Source organism: Trichoderma camerunense (assembly GCF_050948025.1).
Source record: "Trichoderma camerunense strain CBS 138272 chromosome Unknown V8C40scaffold_16, whole genome shotgun sequence".
Taxonomy (NCBI): domain Eukaryota; kingdom Fungi; phylum Ascomycota; class Sordariomycetes; order Hypocreales; family Hypocreaceae; genus Trichoderma; species Trichoderma camerunense.
Genome location: NW_028145354.1, coordinates 26,070 through 44,795, shown reverse-complemented (window position 1 = coordinate 44,795; position 18,726 = coordinate 26,070). Strand labels below are relative to the sequence as shown.

Sequence of the window (18,726 nt, the reverse complement as noted above, 5' to 3'; positions counted from 1 at the left end):
GAACTGGAAATAACCTCGTTTATACAGGGTATGTAGCTGGGCTAATCCGGCTTAGTCACCTATTCAGCAAAGGCCAAAGTGCTATATCAATCGAGTCTATGGATGTGTTAATACATGTACATGTAATTTTCATCCATTGTCACCACCATCATTGCAATGCTTTTTTGTTTCTGAGCAAAAACCATGTCCGGCAGTATTCGGTTCCACCAAAAGTCCAAGACTGGCTGCAAGAAGTGTAAATCGCGTCGCGTCAAGGCAAATACTTACCACCGCTAGTTTCCATCCGGAAGAGACACGAGCTGACCGAATGCCAGTGTGACGAAAGAAAGCCACAATGTACTGGCTGTCGACGCCGCGGAGATGATTGCGTTTATATGTCCCTGAGAGAAGATACCGGCTCTATCCCTTCAAGCAGAGAGGAAAGTAATACGCCGCAACCATCCACACAGCCACTCCTTCAGACTCTATCAGAAGGCCCTCACTACAGCGCCAAGCACTTGCTGGATCTCCGTCTGATGCACCAGTACAGCGTTTTCACAGTACAGTCGTTTGAAGCTGTCTGGCGCAACGAAAGGGTTTCAGACGCAATGTTGAGGGAGATACCCCAACTCGCCCTGGAACACGAGTTTCTCATGGACACAGTCCTTCTTGTTGCCATGATTCACCTCGCTTATACGGACCCCGTGTCCCGAGAGAGTCTGCCCATCTATCTATACCGCGACCAGGCCTTACGCAGTTTTCGGCAGGCCGTTGCAAGCCTATCAACGCAAAACATCAGTGCTGTCAGAGCTGCATCACACTTGTTAGCGGTGGTCTCTTTCGCGATAGACCGTGTGACCAAGCATTCCGGCATATGGGTCACTAATTGGCTGGCCCTGGCGGTAGGCCAGAGAAATTTCCCGTCCAACGGAAGATTGTATGGACTCTCATCCAGCCAGACAGGCAGTCGCTCTCTATATGGATCGTTTAGCGACATCTCGCTGCCTGCGGCAGTTTTGCCTCAGATCCAAGACATACTTCCAAAGGAGGAAAGCGATGGCGATTGGGGGCAACGAGGTACTCTCTACGAGGTCACGGCGAGCCTTGGGACGCTCATTGCCATCTTGGGAGAACCTCACGAGCAATTATGGCTGGAGAAGAAGATCAAAGCATGGGCTTTTGATGTTGTGCCCAGTGAATTTCTCGAAATGGTACAACGGGGAAACCACCGTGCTTTGGTCATCCTAGCTTACTACCTTGTTCTTCTTAACCTTCTTCCAGCGACATGGATTTATCAGGACGTGGCCAGCCACGATATGGCGATAATAGAGGAAAGTGTCGGGGTAGAATGGCGGAAATACATCTCTATCCCAAAGATGGCAATGCAGTTGGATGACAGAGTTGCCATTGTTCAGCTTCTCACCAGCAACTCACAGGGTTAGTATATGAGGGGTAAAGGGACTTCTATAAACCATATAGTATGTTGTCTAATCATCTAACAGCGGAAAGCGCTCAGAGAACTATCTAATAATAATGCAAAAGGACCCGCCTTGGTTGATCAAAACCCATCACCAACTCCGAAATTCTAAATATGTCTAAATATCGAAAAAAAAAAAAAATTGGCTACTTTTTCTATCCATATCTTTTGGCTAAACCATCATGTTTGATCACGCTCGTCATGACGCCCCCTTGCCAAACCAGAACACTATAATCAGGATTACAGCAGCTCTTCGCCTTGCAGATGCGCCATTCCCTTATCTTTTCGCAAGTACTCGGATTGATGGAAGTAGCCCAAGATCACCAGGACAATAAACATCAAGGTTGAGTCGCAGACGTAAAGATACGCTTCAGACGTCATTATTGCCGAGTTATTGCTGCCAGTGAACTCGATAAGACGGAAAACAGATCGGACAAATATCAAGGCGCTGCTGGAATAGAGTAGGAACATGATGCCTTTCCACTGCATTCGGTTACGGCTGTCCAGTGCGTGGCTCTCCGGGGTTGGGTCCCTGGCGAGTCGGCGCTGGAATACAATTGCTGTGACCACGAAGAGCCCGAAAGAGATGAGCTGCGCGACCAGGCCAACGAGGATAATTGCTTTACCCAGGCTGAAGTTGTTTGTCAATAAGCCGGAACCCGCAAGCTGGACGACAAAAGACAAGACATCGCCTCCCACAAATATCTTGGTGAGCCACCTCGGTCGAATCGGAGTATATGCTTCGGCGCGTACTGCAATGATCAATCGTCCGAGTACCATGTAGATGGAGGCTGCAAAGAGAGCCGGGGCAACGAGGATGAGGAGCGTCTGTATGACGAAAAGTGCTATGTTTGCTTCATCTTTGCTTGCCAAGTAGCGAACAACATAACCAACGCTTTCGACTATCGACAATGGGAATCAGCTTAAACTGTGATATTTTCGGGGTAGATAGCCTTGGCCCTTGGGGAGGCAACTGGAACATACAACCACCGCCAACAACAAGTGGCAAGAAATGCCACACGTGGCGGCGAAAGACGATGAATATGTGGTAAATGGTAGCAATGCCGAAGAGAGTAGTAAATAACAGGGCTGCTGCTGGGTTGGGGTTGTAGCTCCAAGGACCGAGAGCCATTGCGAGAGTGCACTGGGAGTTGAAGGGCCCCAGTTGGATAATTGCAGGCAGTTTGAAGCTGGGAGAGGTTGGCAATCGACAGTCTATTGAAACAAATTTACAAAGAGTAGATGCCTTTTGCATATATATACATATATAGATGTTGATAGTTTGTATATTGCTCCTATCATGGGCCTCGCACCTCGCACATCGCACATCGGATATCGCACCTCGCATATCGCTCAGCATAGCCGCATACTTTGTAATTAGATGCGAGTGCGGTTTCCTTGCTCGTATCACGGAACAGTACTTGTCGCAAGAGATATATCTATACGCTCAGTCTTAATCTCTCTTATTGTCATGTTCCCTGCTCTTTAAAGGAGAAATGAATGAGTGCATATAGTCCGTGCTGCGATCAGGACCCTGCAGTCATTAAGACGGACCCTCACACGATGCTTAGCTTTTACTCGGCACGCGTTTTAGGGACAAATGGAAAGGCTAAAGCAACAGGAGCTCTCCCTATAACTGCCGAATAGCTCGATGCTCGATATTGTCTTAATATTGAAGCGGAAAGTAACGACTCGGCCTACGATCAGAATTTGCCTACTTGATAGCTTATTCTGGTGTATTTAGTGGATAAGGGATAATCTCATATATGCCAGAATTAGTCGAAGTTTGGTCTCATTTAATTACTTGTCCGGCAAGAAATGGGTAAGTTGACAGCAAATGGAGCGCGCTGGAATCGAGAGTCGCCAGGACCTCATCGCGACTTGCACCTGGCTGTTCGGCGAACCCCAGCACGATGACAGTGTATGTGTCCCAGCAAAGCTGGCCGAAAATCCCAGGCTATCGCAGCTTCGAGCCCATGTGGTGATGCATGGCAAGGGCTTGAAAGTGAAATGGAACGCAAGCAAGGCACCAGATGTGATCTTAACCCTCTGACTGCCAGCAATTCATAAGGACCGTGCCAGGCAATAGTCAGCTACATGTAGACTGTTCTAACAGCATTCCATCGCCGATCACAACCTTTTAGGGGCTTAATGGTACATGTATTGGGTCATCCCACGTTTTCGGGGAGAGCCCCGCGGATCGCCGGCGTAGGCGTCAAGAAGTCGGGTGGCTGCCGGATCGCCGGTTGCTTCCCCGCAGGGTCCGGGCTGCCGGACCAGCTCACACCTTCTCCGATAGATGCGCCGTGGAATTATTACGACGCCGGCGAGCCTGCAAACCAAGAAATCCGTGAGCGTTGGGAGTACTTGCAGAGCGTGACGGAAGCAGAAGAACGGCGGAAGTTTGATCACATGTTGTCTTCCGTGTGTGATGGGATGGGTCGACGGTGAGAAAGGGTCCATCAAACTTACACGCAGGACTATAGTCTATAGGGCCGTTTAAATCATGCGGTGATATCCTGCACTTGGAGAACGTGAACGAGTCATACGAGTGCCCTGGGGTGGGAAGGAATATAAATTTTCCACGTTTTACAACTGCCCTTTCGGGTCGAATATGTGAAGCCGGCGGCTTTCTTGCATAGAGTGGAGAACACCGGTAGCCGCATGCATCCTTTTACGCCTCATAATATTACACGACGCCTTATCAGACTTGGTAAGCCTGAACCACCACTGTATCGATACGGCAGCTCTTATGCTCTCACCTTCTTGTTTCAGTTACTGTAATGTTTGTAGGATTGCGTAACAACGCTGCAAAGGGTAACTCGGATTCTTTTCACGCGAATCTCATTGTTTTCTGCTCCACAAAGACTACTACTGTAATATTGCCTAGTTCGCACACCGGTTATCGGCACATCGTTTATATTCATGATTTCTGACCTCGTTTATAGAGCACTTTAAAATTTCCATTCATTTGCAGCATGAACGGGCGTTCTGTGGAGTTGTAGTGAGGCTTTAGGTATTTACAATACATCAGTAAGACTGTATATACCCCTCTTGTAATGCCGAAGTTCCGTGTTGTCGGCACATTGTTTGTATTGGTGATTCCAAACTTCATCTCTAAACTCGCTATGAGAGACTCCGAATCTCCATCTTTGAGTGCCGAAGTTCCGCGCTGTGTGAATGGAATAGATTATCTCTCAAAATTGGAGATAAGATGAAGATGAAGTCTGTTCGAAGCCGCATATAAATATCCTGCTGGCCCCCTTTGTGTTGTTACCTCCATGATATACTCATCAGCATTTTATAAAAGTCAACTTGTATATATATTCATTCCAAGTACATAAAATGGTGGCCAACATTGGACTACTCCTAGCCGGCGCGGCTCTTGCTGCTGCTGGTGGTGTCAACCGCAGTCTTCCCCTTCCTCCTGGCACCCGAACTCTCAAAGTCCTTGCTTCTTTAGCCACCGACACAGCCGTTACAGGCACTGCCGCAGTGTACGGAATCAACGACAATGAGAATGCCAACGGCGGTCTTGGATGCAGAGCCTACTACGGCGACGGCAGCGCCGGTGCTGGCTGGCCGTCCATCAGCCAATGGGTCTCATTCAACTACATCTGGCAAGTCAACTACAACAGCATTCAGAACTCGTGTAGTCAGTACGGCGTTCCCAATCTCTCGGACGACGAGATGAACGACCTGGAGAACGGCATCAACGACATTGCCAACCAGTTCAACATCGACCATCGCTTCATTCTGGCCGAAATCTTGACGGAGTCTTCCGGCTGTGTCCGAGTCCCGACTACGGGTGGTCCAGCGACCGGCATCTGGAACCCTGGCCTGTTGCAAGACTTTGATGGATACTACACCTGCAACTGCAATGAATACAACGGCGTGTACAATGAGTACGGTGAGACCTGCGGTGTCGTCGACCCATGCCCAGCAGGTAAGTATAGCTTTCACGAAAGAACTCTTGGGTTTTAATCTTTGTCTTGGACTAACCATATCGCTATAGACACAATCACCAACATGATTCGAGAGGGCGCTGTGGGTACCGATAATGGAGTCGGTCTTAGCTTTCTCATCAACGCAGCTGAGGCTCAGGGCGCCCAGGACGCCCAGGTCTTTTACGTTGCGTCTGAGTGGTACAACCAAGGAGAGTACTCGCCCAACGTAGGTGGATCTTTGAACGCAAACTGTTACGCCCAGAAAGTGGCACAGTGGCTCACTGGATGCACAAATCCGGTTTCGTGCTAAGATATTAGTCTTGAATTCGTTTCAAAATAGATAATAATATCTTGCTCTCAATCCATTATGCTCCGAGAACTATAGTCTACTCTAGTGTTATCTACAAACTGGGCATGTTTCGTAGCCGATTAGTGGAAGCCACCTAATCGATCATGAATTTCGTAGGACTGGCACTCGATTGCATTCATCCACTTAACAACGTCGAAAAGTGGCTGGGCAGCCTGAGGAGACTTTAGGTTAAGATGGTTGGCCAGAAGATATATCTCACTGATGGCATTGTTAGTAGGCAGAAGCGCTTGACATTTGATCTTTTACTTGTAGTCCACTGACGAGCGAGGCTGCTATGCAGAGATCTATGCGTCAGTTAGATGTTCTCATTGGGTGTTTATTATTAGCTTCCAAGCAAACATTAACTGCCCTCGTTTAATTGGTAACTATTCAAAAGGGTAATGATAAACCTCTCAAATATCAGCCTTGCACTAGCGCAGCAACCGATGCGCGAGATCAAGATCCACCTTTCGATTCTGATAATCGAGATGTGCTCGATAGCAACAAGCAACAAGGACAATACGACCGACTTGCTTTGCGGCGTCAACCTCACGGCTCCGAAATAAGTTACCTTTCAAGCTGATGATATGTATGCCTTTCGCTGCTCTAAATAGCATCGGTTATAATTGAGTATGATGTTGTTCCATTAACCACTAGGTTTTTGTAGTACAGCTTGAAATACTTACTCTCAGCACAATATAGGTAGGGTAGGTGGGAAACAGCGTAGCTCTACAACAAAGCCCCTACTAAAAGGACTTTACAACAGCTAAAGCGACCGATTTTAATAATACATGTAGCTAATTAATGCTGCTGTCACGACCCGGCTCTTATGGTCGCGACAATGGGCCTACAGCGTAGCCGGTTCCGAATAAACGTCGGACCGACTGGCCAATCAGGAACGGATCATCAGATCATTTCAATGATCCAATGATCCAAAGGACGGATCATCAGAATTGTTGATGATCCAACCCAGCCAACTGGGTATATAAGTTCATTTCATGTCACTCATTAGAATACTTAGATAGCCAGTTGTTATCAACACAATAGCATTCGGATTGAACACTCAGACACTCGCCGTTTGATCCTCTCTCTGGGGCCACTTGACCTCCTTCTCCCCATTCTCACCTTCTCTCTCTACTAGGTACTAACTACATGAAGTACTGCCTCTCTGGTTCCTCTACCACGACTCCAACTCGCATATTCTCTTTCATGTAATCTCCTTGTCTCCTATACGCAACCCCGCCGCCTCAGCGCCAGACCCTGGCTCTATCCTCCCGGTGTACTAAAATATTGTGGGGTACATGGACCTTGGTAGACTCCACACAAGCTTGATCAGGTTAGTAAGCCTCGATTGAATGCAACTTGACTGCGGCAGTGGCGCAGCTATCCTCAGCCTCAAACCTTCTTCAATTCACAATTCACATTGTCTCTTCGTCGAAACTACAAACAACAAGACAGAGAGCGAGCAAACCGGGGTTTGTTTGGTAGCTTGATATTATATTCCGCCTGCCACGGAACTGAGAATTTGTGCGCCCCAGCATGGGCGATCGTGGCGACGGCTGGATCACCGTGGGCCGACGCTTGGCCCTTGACGGAGAATCGACATGGGCAGAACAAGAGGTGAGGGAGCGGGAGGCCATTGCGGCGTGGGATCATGACGAGCAGTGGCCGAGTGTGTGAGTCATTCGAACTAGATGCAGCTGTGAAAAGAAAAAGAAAAGAAACCTCAGAAGCTAATTCGGACAAATCTATCCTCGACCAGACATAAACCAAACTTCAACGGCCCTGAAGCAAAACGATTCGACTCCCGTCTAACCCATCTCGACTACCTCGGCGGCGGTGCCTTTGGCCGTGTGGACAAAGTGACACATGATGCCGTCTGCCTCGCTCGGAAGCGCATCATGCGCCGTCGTGGCCTGACAATCGAAGACTTGCGCCAGGAAGGGCTGACGATGCGCAAGCTGGATCATCGCCATGTCGTCAAGCTAGTGGCGGCTTACATGCCAAAACCGCACGAACTATGCCTGCTCATCTGGCCCGCCGCCGTTTGCGATCTCGACACTCTGCTGGACAATCTAGACTCGATACGCGCAGGCACAGGAGACCGCGAGGACATATTGGCACGGCTGGATGCGCTGGAGATTAACGACTTGAGCGCAATTGAGCCCTCGACTATGGACCAAAACATGGACTCGCTTGCAAGATGCCCATATGAGTTCCTTCGTGGCGTCGTTGGCTGCGCGGCTCGCGCAATGGCTTACTGCCACCACAACGACGTTCGCCATCTCGACATAAAGCCGTCGAATATCCTACTCAAGCCCGGCCGGGTGTATTTGGCTGACTTTGGAATTTCAAAGGATGTTAGCGGCCAGGAACAAACCACCATCGACGGCAACCCTGGCACAGAAAAATGGCGAGCCCCGGAACTCTACAGCCAGGATAGTTCTAGTATGCAACTCTCAGATATGTATTCCCTGGGACTAGTCTATCTCAACATCGCAACGGTGCTGTACAACGTCAGGCTCTCCGAATTTGACGACGCTCTGAAATATCAAGCCGATCTTTCTCGCAGCGAGAAACTCGCAATTCGAGAAGACAATCTCAAGCGCCTCCTCGAAAAACTCACTTCCCACGCCTTGGTGACGCCGCAATTCATGTTTACTTATGAGGGCCAAGAAACGGTCAGGCCGCGACCTCTCGTGAATCTCATTACCAAGATGATATCACCTATACCCCGTGCTCGGTTACCGGCCGATAAAGTGGACGAGAAGCTATCCATGATAGGAGGCATTCACCAGATATATCACGGCGAATGTTGCAAACGTCCGGCCTCTTGGGTTGAAGATAAATGGGACAAGAAATTTGTCTCCCTAATGAGTCTCAAGGCAGAGAACGATGACTTAAAAAAGAAGATTGCCGACTTGCACGGCAGAGATGAGACGTACGAGAGGCGCTTGGAGAATGCGCGAAAGGCGCATGAGCATGATGTCGCCAAACTTCAGGCGCTATTGAAGAGCGCCGAGGAAAAATGCCAGCAGCTAGAGCAGGCCCAGGGAGGGCGCAGAAGAAACCACGATCGTGACCATCATAACCAGCATCAGCATCAGCACCGCCAACCGGGACAAGGATCAAAAACACGCAATGCTCCCCCTTCTCCATCACCAGCTTCTCGCGGCGTCGGTCTCGGCCTGGCAAAATCCAAGTCGACACCGTCAGGTATCCCACAGCGGCCACCACTCCAGCCTCGGTACCAGACATCACCTCGGGCCTCCTCGGCCAACTTTCATACGCCCACCCCACCGTCTCGTTCAACGGAATCATTATCGCGATTCAGCAACACCTCAACAATCAAGGCCGTGCAGCAGATATCGCCCGGTTTACCGAATAGGACCCCGAGTACGACGAGTCTGTCGGGATACACGCTGCGGTCCAGGGGTTCGGGGTCTAAACTGCCCCTTCCCGTGACTCCCGGCAGCCGATCAGGCACCCCTAACCTCAACCAGGAACAGAGCCTGACAGACAGCAGCATGGCTTCGTCCATCTTTTCCAGAAAGAGCGTGGATACCGTACCGACGCCCACTCACAACAGCCCGGCCGTAAGCAAAATATTAGAACCCGACGACAAACCAGATGTCCACTGGGGGGCACTTCCTACCCAGAGAGAGCGGAGAGAACGAAGACTCTCGACGCCTCCGCCTCCCCCGAGTCCGGGCTTGTCGCTGTCTTCTTCGGTCATGTCATCGCCTACAGCAATACGGGCTGACCTTTTGTACGGAGACGACGGAGACCAAAACGTGACTGTGAGGCCACGGAAGATTGCCACGCTACAGCCAATGAAGAGCTGGGCTGAAGTAGCCAAGAAGGAGTTCAAACAACTTAGGAGATTGCAAAAAGAGATGGATTGAGTAAGAAGACAAGAGAAAACATGGTGCATTTTATGGGGAATCGGTGTTTGAGCATATATACCAAAAAGCATTGCGTTATCGTATTTTGAAGGGACATCACTTGCATAGCGCCGGTACAAATCGATATGAATGCCTTGAAATCATTCTTTATCACACAATACCCCTGTATGTATTGAAATAAAAGTACATGTTTGTCGTCTATAGTTATTCTATTTTTTTTTTAATCCCCCGAAACGCCCAGCACGGTTCAATCCGGCCCCCAGTGGTATATAGTAGATAGTATATAAATATTGTACAACCATAATGTTACAATCATATCTCGTCATTTTATACAAGCTCCCCTTTTCCATCTCAACAAAGATAAGAAAAATGCCAGCCATCTTTCTCATGTTAGTCGCCTCGCTGGCCAACAACTCTCTTCCCCGCCCACTTCAACATCCTGCCCTCCTGAGACTTGACCAGCGCAGCCCAAGACGGTGATAAAAAGGGATCTTGCGTTACCTCACCCTCTTCCAATCCCTCGTCTCTGGGCATAGTGCTCCGTATCACCTCCAACAGGGGCAATGCGGGAATAGGACTAAGTCCAACATTAGGCGGTGCATCATCGTAATCCAGCTCACTCCTCCGTGATGCAGCCCGGCGGTTGTTGCTGCCTTTCCTCTTCGTAGCATCGCTTCTGCCCCGTTCTTGTTCGTCCAGAGACCTTTCCTGCTCGACGAGCTGGTGAAGGGCTTCTCCCCTAGCAATCCAATCCTCCCACGTCTTTTCGATTTTCAACTCCCACCATAGCCGGGAGAGCTGCACACTCCACCCGAAAGTCTCCATCTTGGACCTATCCTCTCTCGCCGACTGACGCAAGTCTTGCTGCTTTCTTCTTCCCTTTTTTGAACCCTCCTCCGCTAATAACTCGTCCATCATGCGATCCCACTCATCCTCTAACGCAGCTTCCGGCACAACCCTCTCGTCGATATCCAAGATGTTCATAATCCGACTCTCGAAAATGCGGTTCTTACGCCCAATCATCCTAGACATGACGTGTGGCTGGGGTTTCTTCAATCGCACAAACGGTTGGCCGTCCGCGGTGGCGCTCACGGAGGGGACTTTTCTAGGCCCCGTGAGAGAGTCTTTTGGTCGTGGGAGGATGTTGGAAGTGTATTTTGGGGGGTCGTTGGCCTTGGCAGTGTTGATGATCAGTGGCTCGGGGGGGAGTACGGGTTTATATTGTGGAGGATGGGGGATTGCGCGGGATGCGGCGGCTGTGTCGCGGACGGATTGAAGATGTTGTATGATTTGAGAGTGTTCTGGAGAATTAGGTGTTTGAGCTTTCGTGAGGAGGTTCAAGAACTATATTTCATGTCCTTTTTAGTTAAGAACATTCTTTTACGGATTCATGATATGATAGCCCACCTTGTATCCCGCCGCCATGGCCGCATATATAAGTCTAAAGCTCGTATACCCAGAGTTCTTCTCAAACCGCCTCCTCACGATATGAGAAATCGGCTTCTGCGCAACATCTTGCGCCACGGGGATGCGACTCGCGGTTCGTATGAGGGCGCGATACAGGGCGAGAGCTGCCGTGCGATGCCGCGAGTTGCGGGCGGCGATGAATGTCGAGCGCGACATGGTTTGTGCGAGAGGTTCTCAGGGTGAGGGTCTTGTTTGGACAGCCATTGGACGTATTATCGTGGGTGATTCATGAGAATTCTTTGTTGGTGGTTTGAGTGCAGATTAGATTTGCATAGCTCTTTGGTGATGGTGATGCAGCATTATCTTATCGCAAAGTGCCAGGGGTCCGTAGATTTTCCGCATTGGGCAGTGGAGGCATAATCAGATGTCAAACTACATCACATCACCGACCTGACTAAGACGATACCTAAGGTAGACATGGACTCACAAGAATCACGCTACAGATATTGTGTCTTAGTTTCCATCATGACGATTGTCTTTGTTGAAATCTTCCATGTGCCTGATTTTAAAAGACACACAAGGTGAGACAAGAGGCGCATTCCACGTTGGCCAATGTCTCACTTTCAGTCTTGTTCGTATTCGGACTCGCAAAACGAAAGGCAAAAGCTTATCCGAGACCAATTGTCGCAACAAGACTAAAACCGGCCATGTGCTCAGCTCAATCTCGAAAATCCTGCAGGAATGCGAGACTAAACAAAAAATACGAGTACTCGAGATTTATTCCCAATGATGATCATGATCATATGGTGAGATGCAGCACTAGGTGCTTCTTTCATTCACTGCCTGTACCTTATCGGGACAAAGGTGCAGTGGCCATCAGGTATTAGCATTAGTCCGGTCACCATCTCTTCGCAATTAGGTCACCACCGTCTTGTCTCTTTGGGTGATTAGGTCACTGTCCCTTTCCCGAAAGCTTGCAGGTGCTATTAATACCAATTATGGCTGATGTGTGTTATGTTATCGCGGGGTGGCGGCACGTTTAGCTGTCAGCACCTGTTAGCTCTTGGCCTTAACCTAGATGTCATGATATTTTAGCCCAAAAGCATGTCACTACTACACATCTCAGATCAGATGCTTATCAGACGCAAAAGGGAAGAATGAATCAACAGAGTTCGCCTAGAGTCATGGCATGTGAAAGAGGGTTTTGGCCATCTGCAGGGCAAAGCAAGCCATGTGCATGCTGCCCATTGTCGATTTTCCATTGGCAGCTCTGAGGAGCCAATAGCATTCACCACCCGACTTGATTGGCTTCCCGACAAGTCACACGGATAGATGTGATCTGTATGTTTTGCCAAAAAAACACCACGACTAGGATCAGAAGCCGTGGGGTAAGGTAAGGTAGTTATCAGCTCGAGATGAGATGTTCCAGGGCTATCATGAGCCGAGCCGAACGTACAAGGGAGAGAGACGGCCTCGGTTCGAGAATCACGCCATGGCCTGTCCCCAGCGTTCGAACCATTACATCATGAGATGAACGGTGAAGAGATTCATCTTCCAACTCTATCCTGTTTTGAGTTTTTTAAGGTTTGATAATGCAACTCTCGTCATCCCATACCTATGCACTGATATGGCTGACTTCGGCCAACTTGGGAAAAATCTTACGACCCGTTACTATGGATACTGCCAAGGAAGGAAATCTCAGAGGCCAAGCCTGGCCCAGAGCATCGGGATTGTGACCGTCATTGAGGGGGTCCAAATAAGGCAAAAGGCATTTACGAGATGGAAAAAACATCAGCACTTGGCCGTACCCACGCGGCATCTGATCAAGTCGACGCCAATCTCAAAGGGCTTACTTGCACATGCCGCCAGCCAAAGATCAACAGACACCAATGGGCACGTTGACTTGGGCATCTGAGAGAGAGACGTAATCCTCCTACGAGGCCTCGTCGTCATGGCCTTTGCCTTGGGTACTGTGCCCGCGCGGCAGCTTACATGTCCAAGCAAGCTCGCTCTCGTTTGGACGCCTTCTATGGAGAACATGTAGGGAGCATCCATCGATTGCCTTGGATTGGGGAAGCGTGGCGCTGGGACTAAGAGCCGTGGCAGCACGCCCAGCCGGCTCCTGGCAAGGATTGATCCTTCGACAGCTGTGCCGAGAACAAAGAGGCAGACAACTGTCATTGCCTAGGGCTGATTTGAGGGCGCCGAGCTGTCATTGGCCTAGTCGTAAAAGCCCTTTCTGAGAACCAAAGAGAAAGGAAAGGATCAGAAGAAGAGAGGTCGAGAGAGTTGCCGCCGCTTGGTAAGCGCGCAATCCCCTTTCCGCTGAACCACTGGAGATGGATGATTCCAGGTCTTCGGTGAGCATTACCAAGCGGAATATCCACCAGCCAAAGTGAAGCAATTTTTTTTCCTTTTCCCTCTTGGTCTTCACGGCAACGATGGGTCAAGGATTTCGGAAGCGTAACAAGGCCGAGGCTAGGCAGAATGGGGATTTTTTCGAGCGTGGTGGAGCGTGACGGCTTCATCAGTTTAGCCTTGTGCAGCGCAGAAACAAAAAAGCACGTCCCGGAAGATCGGGCCCGCGGACTCGGTCCCGGCCGAGGATTCTTCATTTTTCGAGTCTCCGTTTTCTTTTCCACAGCGTCAGTGCTCTGGGGACTATTTTCTTTGGATATGACTGGGCTGGACTTGGCGCGAGAAATTTCTCGCAGCAAGGCGGAGCCTATAAGCGGGTTAAGGTTTTTGATAGAGGAGTCTTGAGTACGGAGTAGGCCTGGATTCAAATTGTTTGTTTTGTCCGTGATTCGAGTTACTGTACGTCGCATCGCCCTAGCCGCGGTATGCAGTATGCAGTAGCAATATGTGCATGGAGGTTGCTGGTGCCAGATAGTCCAGGCATCGTCGCATCTTCTCCTTGACCATCGGCTGTTGTTACTGGCCGTGATGATGCAGGGCGCAACCAGGTCAGGCCAGCCACAGGACGGATGTCTCTCAGCCGCAAACAGTCGGTGAGGTGTGGCCCGACAAAGCCCGATTTTTGGCTTTTGAGTCCATCGCGGACTAGCATTTGCTCTAAATAGGGCGGAACGGTCGGAGGTGGGACTGGTCCGTGTGGGAGCCGCAGATGGTTAGTGATACTCTATTAAGCATTCAGGACGTGCTCCGTATCACCTCGGAACGAGAGAGAAGCAAGTTCCTTTATTGACTAATTAGTAGTTAGCATGTATGAGTGATGAGTGATGGGCGAGACCAAGGACGGCACAAGGGCAATGTCGGGCAACGGTGCCCCCATTGTGTTCGTGGAGAGGTGAGCCAGAACCAGAGCCAGACTGATCTGATGTCTCTCTCCCTCGCTACGATGCTGGACTGGACGGATACCGGACGGGACTGGACCAACGGGGAGACGGAGCGCGAGAGCAACCCAGATTCATGCATGGCAGACCTAAAACAAGACCTCGAATCCCACCTCGTCGACGTGCCACGCTTGGATCTGCCTCCTGCGCATGTGCTCCCTCCATTTCTGCCCATCCTTCGGCAGGTGGATTGAACAAGTGGGTGGCCAGCCATTGGACGACAAAGGCTTTCAGGCCTGCAAGGATGTCCTTTTCCCTCTATCCTGCCTCGGAAAGGCGGGCTGATCCCTGTCAGAAAGCAAGACCAAAAAGTAGGGGCTGATCTCCAAATTCTCCATTCGCCGGCAACGCACGCACTATCTTTTTTTGCTCGGCGGCCCGCCCACGACTGGGCCACGGCGCCTGGCGAGTCCGAATACGCCGATGTGTGAAGGAGGACAGAAGAAAAAAAGGAAGCAAAACAGAAAGAAGGAGAGGACTCAGGAGGAAGACGAAAACGCGAGTCCGACGCCCGTAGTACGATGGTTGAATGCATGAACTAAGGAGAATCTACCTACATTTGAGAAGTTGAAGTCAGTCGGTCTGGAGGATACATTCGACCCGGTACCGGTACATTAGGCGCCTGCACCTCATCACATCTGATTGTATTCTCTACTTCCGCGTTAAGCCATGGACGGCTGCTGGTTGACTGGACAAGATGTGCCTCGACTTGTACTCATCTGCAGTACAGGCGCGTAGCGGAACTTGTACAGTAAGCGCATGCCGCACATGTCATGTCTTCCGGCTGGGCATCGTCTGAGCATGCACTCCTTTCTGGGTTTCCACTCTGCAAGCAAAGAAAATCTCCTTCTAGCACGGCACGAGCTAATATAGTAGAGAGACCCAGTTTGATGCCTAGGCAATAGACAAGGTAAGCATTTGCAATGGAATACCACCAGTTCCGTGGCCTGGATATAGGATAGTGGGCATATACAAGCCTTGCTATAACAAGTAAACAATCGAGGGGACTGGTCATCCCAAGTATCGTCCAGGTAGTGACATGTATATTCACGGAGCAGAACAATGCAAGGGAGGGCCTGTCGACGCCCTGTCGAAGCAGCCAAATACGTTGTCTCACTCTCCTCTTCCTTCAATGACGCACCGGTCACAGGTACATGGCCCGGACATGCCCAGTACGCCCAGATCCGAGCGGCTCTCCCGGCTCCACGGACAACGTCTGAATCTGCTGCTTGTCAGTCTGCCGACCAAGTGGCGACATTCCTTGAAAAAAAATAGGAAAAAGCCAATGAGCGCTAAGATTAAACTTGCCAGGTACATGGAGGTATAAGTCCACATGTCCCACGCCACAGCCTTCCTCGGGTGCTGAAAAAGCCCAGAAAAGCTGTGCAACTCCAATCGCCACTTGCGGCGCCCCATCTGACGGCTAACCTCGATACTACTAAGACCTAGTTGTATCTAGCAGCTGGTCTGGTCTCCTCGGACACTTTTACGAGTACATACATCATGTCTGTGTACTAATACGGCGTGCCGTCCATCATCTTATTCGGCTTGACTTGAATTCTGTTTCAGGTTTTGAATCCTCGAATCCTCCTTGGTCTCGCACTGACTCTCGCTGCTTGCTCCCTCCGAACATTGGACTCGGGGGTTTTGAGCAAAGGATTGTTGAAAAAAAGGGAAGAAACGGAAAAAGGAAAAGAAAACAAAAAAAAGGGACGAAACAAAAAAAACCCCCGATCTGGGATTTTCCTCCTCGGACTGCCGCGCACATCAAACTCCGCTTCGAATCGGACGCGGGCTTTTCTGTCACCCCTACGTACCGTTCAGGGACCCCCGTACATGGTACATGCCCACCCGGCTGTCGTCCCACTAATAAGGCTTTGGTCGCGTGCGGACTGATGTACCGGTAACCTCCGGCTCTCCCAGTGCAGCCTCTCTTCTCGAAGGGCTCAACTTGTTTCTGTTCCTCTGTCGACAAGCCACATCAACAAAGCGGCATTGACTTTCTTCTTCTTCCTCTCGCATCGTCATTCCGTCATTCTTTTCCCCATCTCTCCTTCATCATCGCATCGCATCGGTACCTGGAGTACGGCAGATTTCCAACTCAACTGCTCAACGGACTCAACCCTCGCTTATACATCTTAACCAACTTGCTACTCGTATAAGCGCCGGTCGCTTCAACTTCCCTCAACCGTCGCTCAGTCATTGATATCTTCACTACTCGACTCCTACAATTCCTGTTACCGAACCCGTAAACGACGGCTATCGACAATAAAGCTCATCTTATCTCGATTTTTTCTTGCTTCCACAGCGCGGCGTACAATTTCCTTGAATCTCAGCTCTCATCTATCCGACGACAAATACGAACCCACTACATAGACGCCTCTTTTCATTTTGTCATTTATACGATTGATATCCACCACGACTGCACACACTTTATTCCTCTCCCACTCGTATGCCACCTATAGAATACGACAGAGAACGACCATCCTGGTTCGTTCGTCCTTCAATCCCTGGTCCTACGGCGGTGTTATAGAATTACTTTACTACACATACACAACCAACCGTGGACGCCATGATTGTACACTCAGGAGCGGCCCTTCACGGCCATGATTTCTCAACACCATCTGAAGAACAGCCTCAGCCAAGCCGCTTCTCCTTTCTATCTGCTCTCCGACCACTCTTTGACACCGAGCCGACAACTCCCACGGAACCCACAGAGCCTACTTCACCTACTTTACCTACGTCACCAGTTTCTGATTCCAACGACATACTCCCACCTCGCTCGGCTTCCGTCGCCGAGACTCGCAATCCTCGCTCCTCTCTTGCAAGTCGACGCCGTACCACGTCTGATATCGCCACTGTCCGGTTCCGTGAGCCTCATTCCGATATTGTCGGCCAATCCGATGTCCCAAGTGAGGATGAAGATTCCGTCTCTGGTTCCGAAGCAAGCGAGCGGACAGACTCTTCAATTCGGATGAAGAGGAGAAAGCGTGGACCGCGCAAGTCGTCGCGATATGCGCTCGCATTCCCAGCGCCTGGCTTGCGCACCAAGCAGCGGGCCTTTTTCCAGATCCGGCCGCGAGTGCTGCTGCAACTTCAGAAGCTCGGGGAGAAGCGCGCGATTCCAGCGTTCGATGTAGTTCCATCAAGTCTCATTGCAGGAAGCCTGATTATCCCGGCATTGGTCAAGGCGTTTCCTCGCATGTTCCATGCCAAGCCTCATCTTGGTCAGAACGATCTTCTCTTGGTTCGGAGAGACGACTTTGCTCACAAGCACGATGGTCATGGTCATGACAACGCATATGACAGCAGTACCAGTCTAGATCATAAGGATGTCCTAGCCGTCATCTGCACATCCGACGACGATGACTACGCCAAGATTGTGCTCCAGGATGGAACAAGCTGGGTTACTAGTGCCAGAGCCAATGGATCATATGAGTTTAACCATATCAACGATCATGGGGAGGCCGTCAAAGCTCGATGGATCAAGAGACCACTGTTCTCACCAAGAGCAAGCTGGGGATCTGCCCATACTGCCAACACAACTCCCTCATCACCGACTACTCCCACCACCCCAGACGGCAAGTGGACATTTAGCATCATCGAGCCGTCAACACGTAGACATCCGGTACAAGGAATCCTGGATTCTGCATGCTTGGAAATTTACGATACATATACCACCATGTCCACATCCAGCGGCATCTACTCTCCCATTACACCGGATATGAGTGGCATCTCAGAAGACGCTACCAATGTTACAGAAGAGAGACCGTCGATGGAGGTTTCCGAATATAACAAGACTCTCATGATGGCCACAGCAACTTGGATCAGCCTCCGACAGAGGGGCTGGCCTGCATCGGCAACCCCCAAGATTCCCCGAGCCGTATCCCAGCGCGTCAGCTCAGGGCGTGCCCAAGCATGTGATATTGTTAGCAGCAGCTCAGGAGAGGCGAATCCCCGAATTTCATTGGCGGATGCGTCACCCGAGGAGTTGGCTGCTGCTCGCAACATGACCTCTGGCAAGCTTCGACGAGCAATGTCTTCGGGAAGCGAATTTATGAGGAAAAGGCGTGAGGCAGCGGCAGTGTCAGCGACGTCCAGCATCACGGAGAGGGAGTCTGACGAAAAACATGCGGATGATCTCAAGATTAGGGAGCAAACCGGGACATGCCGAACGCGTGTGCGGCGGCTGGCACAACGAGTATTTCACCACTCGAGCAATCAGCGAGTTTCATAACATATGCCGTGATCATCTTTTGGCGGAACGCTTCCATCATTTGTGTAGCAATCTGCAGGGATGAGGGAT

The 18,726-nt window shown here is 50.3% G+C and overlaps 8 protein-coding genes across 8 annotated transcripts; 4 read left to right on the top strand and 4 right to left on the bottom strand.

Moving 5' to 3' along the window:
• Positions 1 to 122: 122 nt before the first annotated feature.
• V8C40DRAFT_252188 (Zn(II)2Cys6 transcription factor domain-containing protein) lies at positions 123 to 1,526 on the top strand. The gene is made up of 2 exons (XM_083217336.1): positions 123 to 255; positions 315 to 1,526. Exons 1-2 carry the CDS (start codon positions 184 to 186, stop codon positions 1,419 to 1,421), a joined length of 1,179 nt encoding a protein of 392 aa, XP_083070023.1. The 5' UTR covers positions 123 to 183; the 3' UTR covers positions 1,422 to 1,526.
• Positions 1,527 to 1,634: 108 nt separating this feature from the next.
• Positions 1,635 to 2,588, bottom strand: V8C40DRAFT_281372 (RTA1 domain-containing protein; the record flags this gene model as incomplete). The annotated part of the gene is made up of 2 exons (XM_083221600.1): positions 1,635 to 2,358; positions 2,441 to 2,588. The coding sequence occupies 2 exons, from the start codon at positions 2,586 to 2,588 to the stop codon at positions 1,697 to 1,699; spliced, it is 810 nt and encodes a 269-aa protein (XP_083070022.1). The 3' UTR covers positions 1,635 to 1,696.
• Positions 2,589 to 4,099: 1,511 nt separating this feature from the next.
• Positions 4,100 to 4,633, bottom strand: V8C40DRAFT_252184 (uncharacterized protein). The gene is made up of 3 exons (XM_083217335.1): positions 4,405 to 4,633; positions 4,232 to 4,332; positions 4,100 to 4,169 (listed from the first exon to the last, which is right to left on the bottom strand). Exons 1-2 carry the CDS (start codon positions 4,569 to 4,571, stop codon positions 4,290 to 4,292), a joined length of 210 nt encoding a protein of 69 aa, XP_083070021.1. The 5' UTR covers positions 4,572 to 4,633; the 3' UTR covers positions 4,100 to 4,169; positions 4,232 to 4,289.
• A 168-nt stretch (positions 4,634 to 4,801) lies between these two features.
• V8C40DRAFT_281370 (uncharacterized protein) lies at positions 4,802 to 5,713 on the top strand (the record flags this gene model as incomplete). The annotated part of the gene is made up of 2 exons (XM_083221599.1): positions 4,802 to 5,402; positions 5,472 to 5,713. The coding sequence occupies 2 exons, from the start codon at positions 4,802 to 4,804 to the stop codon at positions 5,711 to 5,713; spliced, it is 843 nt and encodes a 280-aa protein (XP_083070020.1).
• Positions 5,714 to 6,791: 1,078 nt separating this feature from the next.
• V8C40DRAFT_252183 (kinase-like domain-containing protein) lies at positions 6,792 to 9,899 on the top strand. Its single transcript, XM_083217334.1, has 2 exons — positions 6,792 to 7,428; positions 7,515 to 9,899. The coding sequence occupies exons 1-2, from the start codon at positions 7,292 to 7,294 to the stop codon at positions 9,655 to 9,657; spliced, it is 2,280 nt and encodes a 759-aa protein (XP_083070019.1). The 5' UTR covers positions 6,792 to 7,291; the 3' UTR covers positions 9,658 to 9,899.
• On the bottom strand, positions 9,853 to 11,448 carry V8C40DRAFT_67203 (uncharacterized protein). The gene is made up of 2 exons (XM_083223287.1): positions 11,065 to 11,448; positions 9,853 to 11,001 (listed from the first exon to the last, which is right to left on the bottom strand). Exons 1-2 carry the CDS (start codon positions 11,278 to 11,280, stop codon positions 10,048 to 10,050), a joined length of 1,170 nt encoding a protein of 389 aa, XP_083070018.1. The 5' UTR covers positions 11,281 to 11,448; the 3' UTR covers positions 9,853 to 10,047.
• A 1,157-nt stretch (positions 11,449 to 12,605) lies between these two features.
• V8C40DRAFT_252177 (uncharacterized protein) lies at positions 12,606 to 14,789 on the bottom strand. The gene is made up of 2 exons (XM_083217333.1): positions 14,284 to 14,789; positions 12,606 to 14,194 (listed from the first exon to the last, which is right to left on the bottom strand). The coding sequence occupies exons 1-2, from the start codon at positions 14,357 to 14,359 to the stop codon at positions 13,242 to 13,244; spliced, it is 1,029 nt and encodes a 342-aa protein (XP_083070017.1). The 5' UTR covers positions 14,360 to 14,789; the 3' UTR covers positions 12,606 to 13,241.
• Positions 14,790 to 16,659: 1,870 nt separating this feature from the next.
• On the top strand, positions 16,660 to 18,724 carry V8C40DRAFT_67220 (uncharacterized protein). Its single transcript, XM_083223288.1, has one exon. The coding sequence runs from the start codon at positions 16,993 to 16,995 to the stop codon at positions 18,655 to 18,657; it is 1,665 nt and encodes a 554-aa protein (XP_083070016.1). The 5' UTR covers positions 16,660 to 16,992; the 3' UTR covers positions 18,658 to 18,724.
• Positions 18,725 to 18,726: the final 2 nt, after the last annotated feature.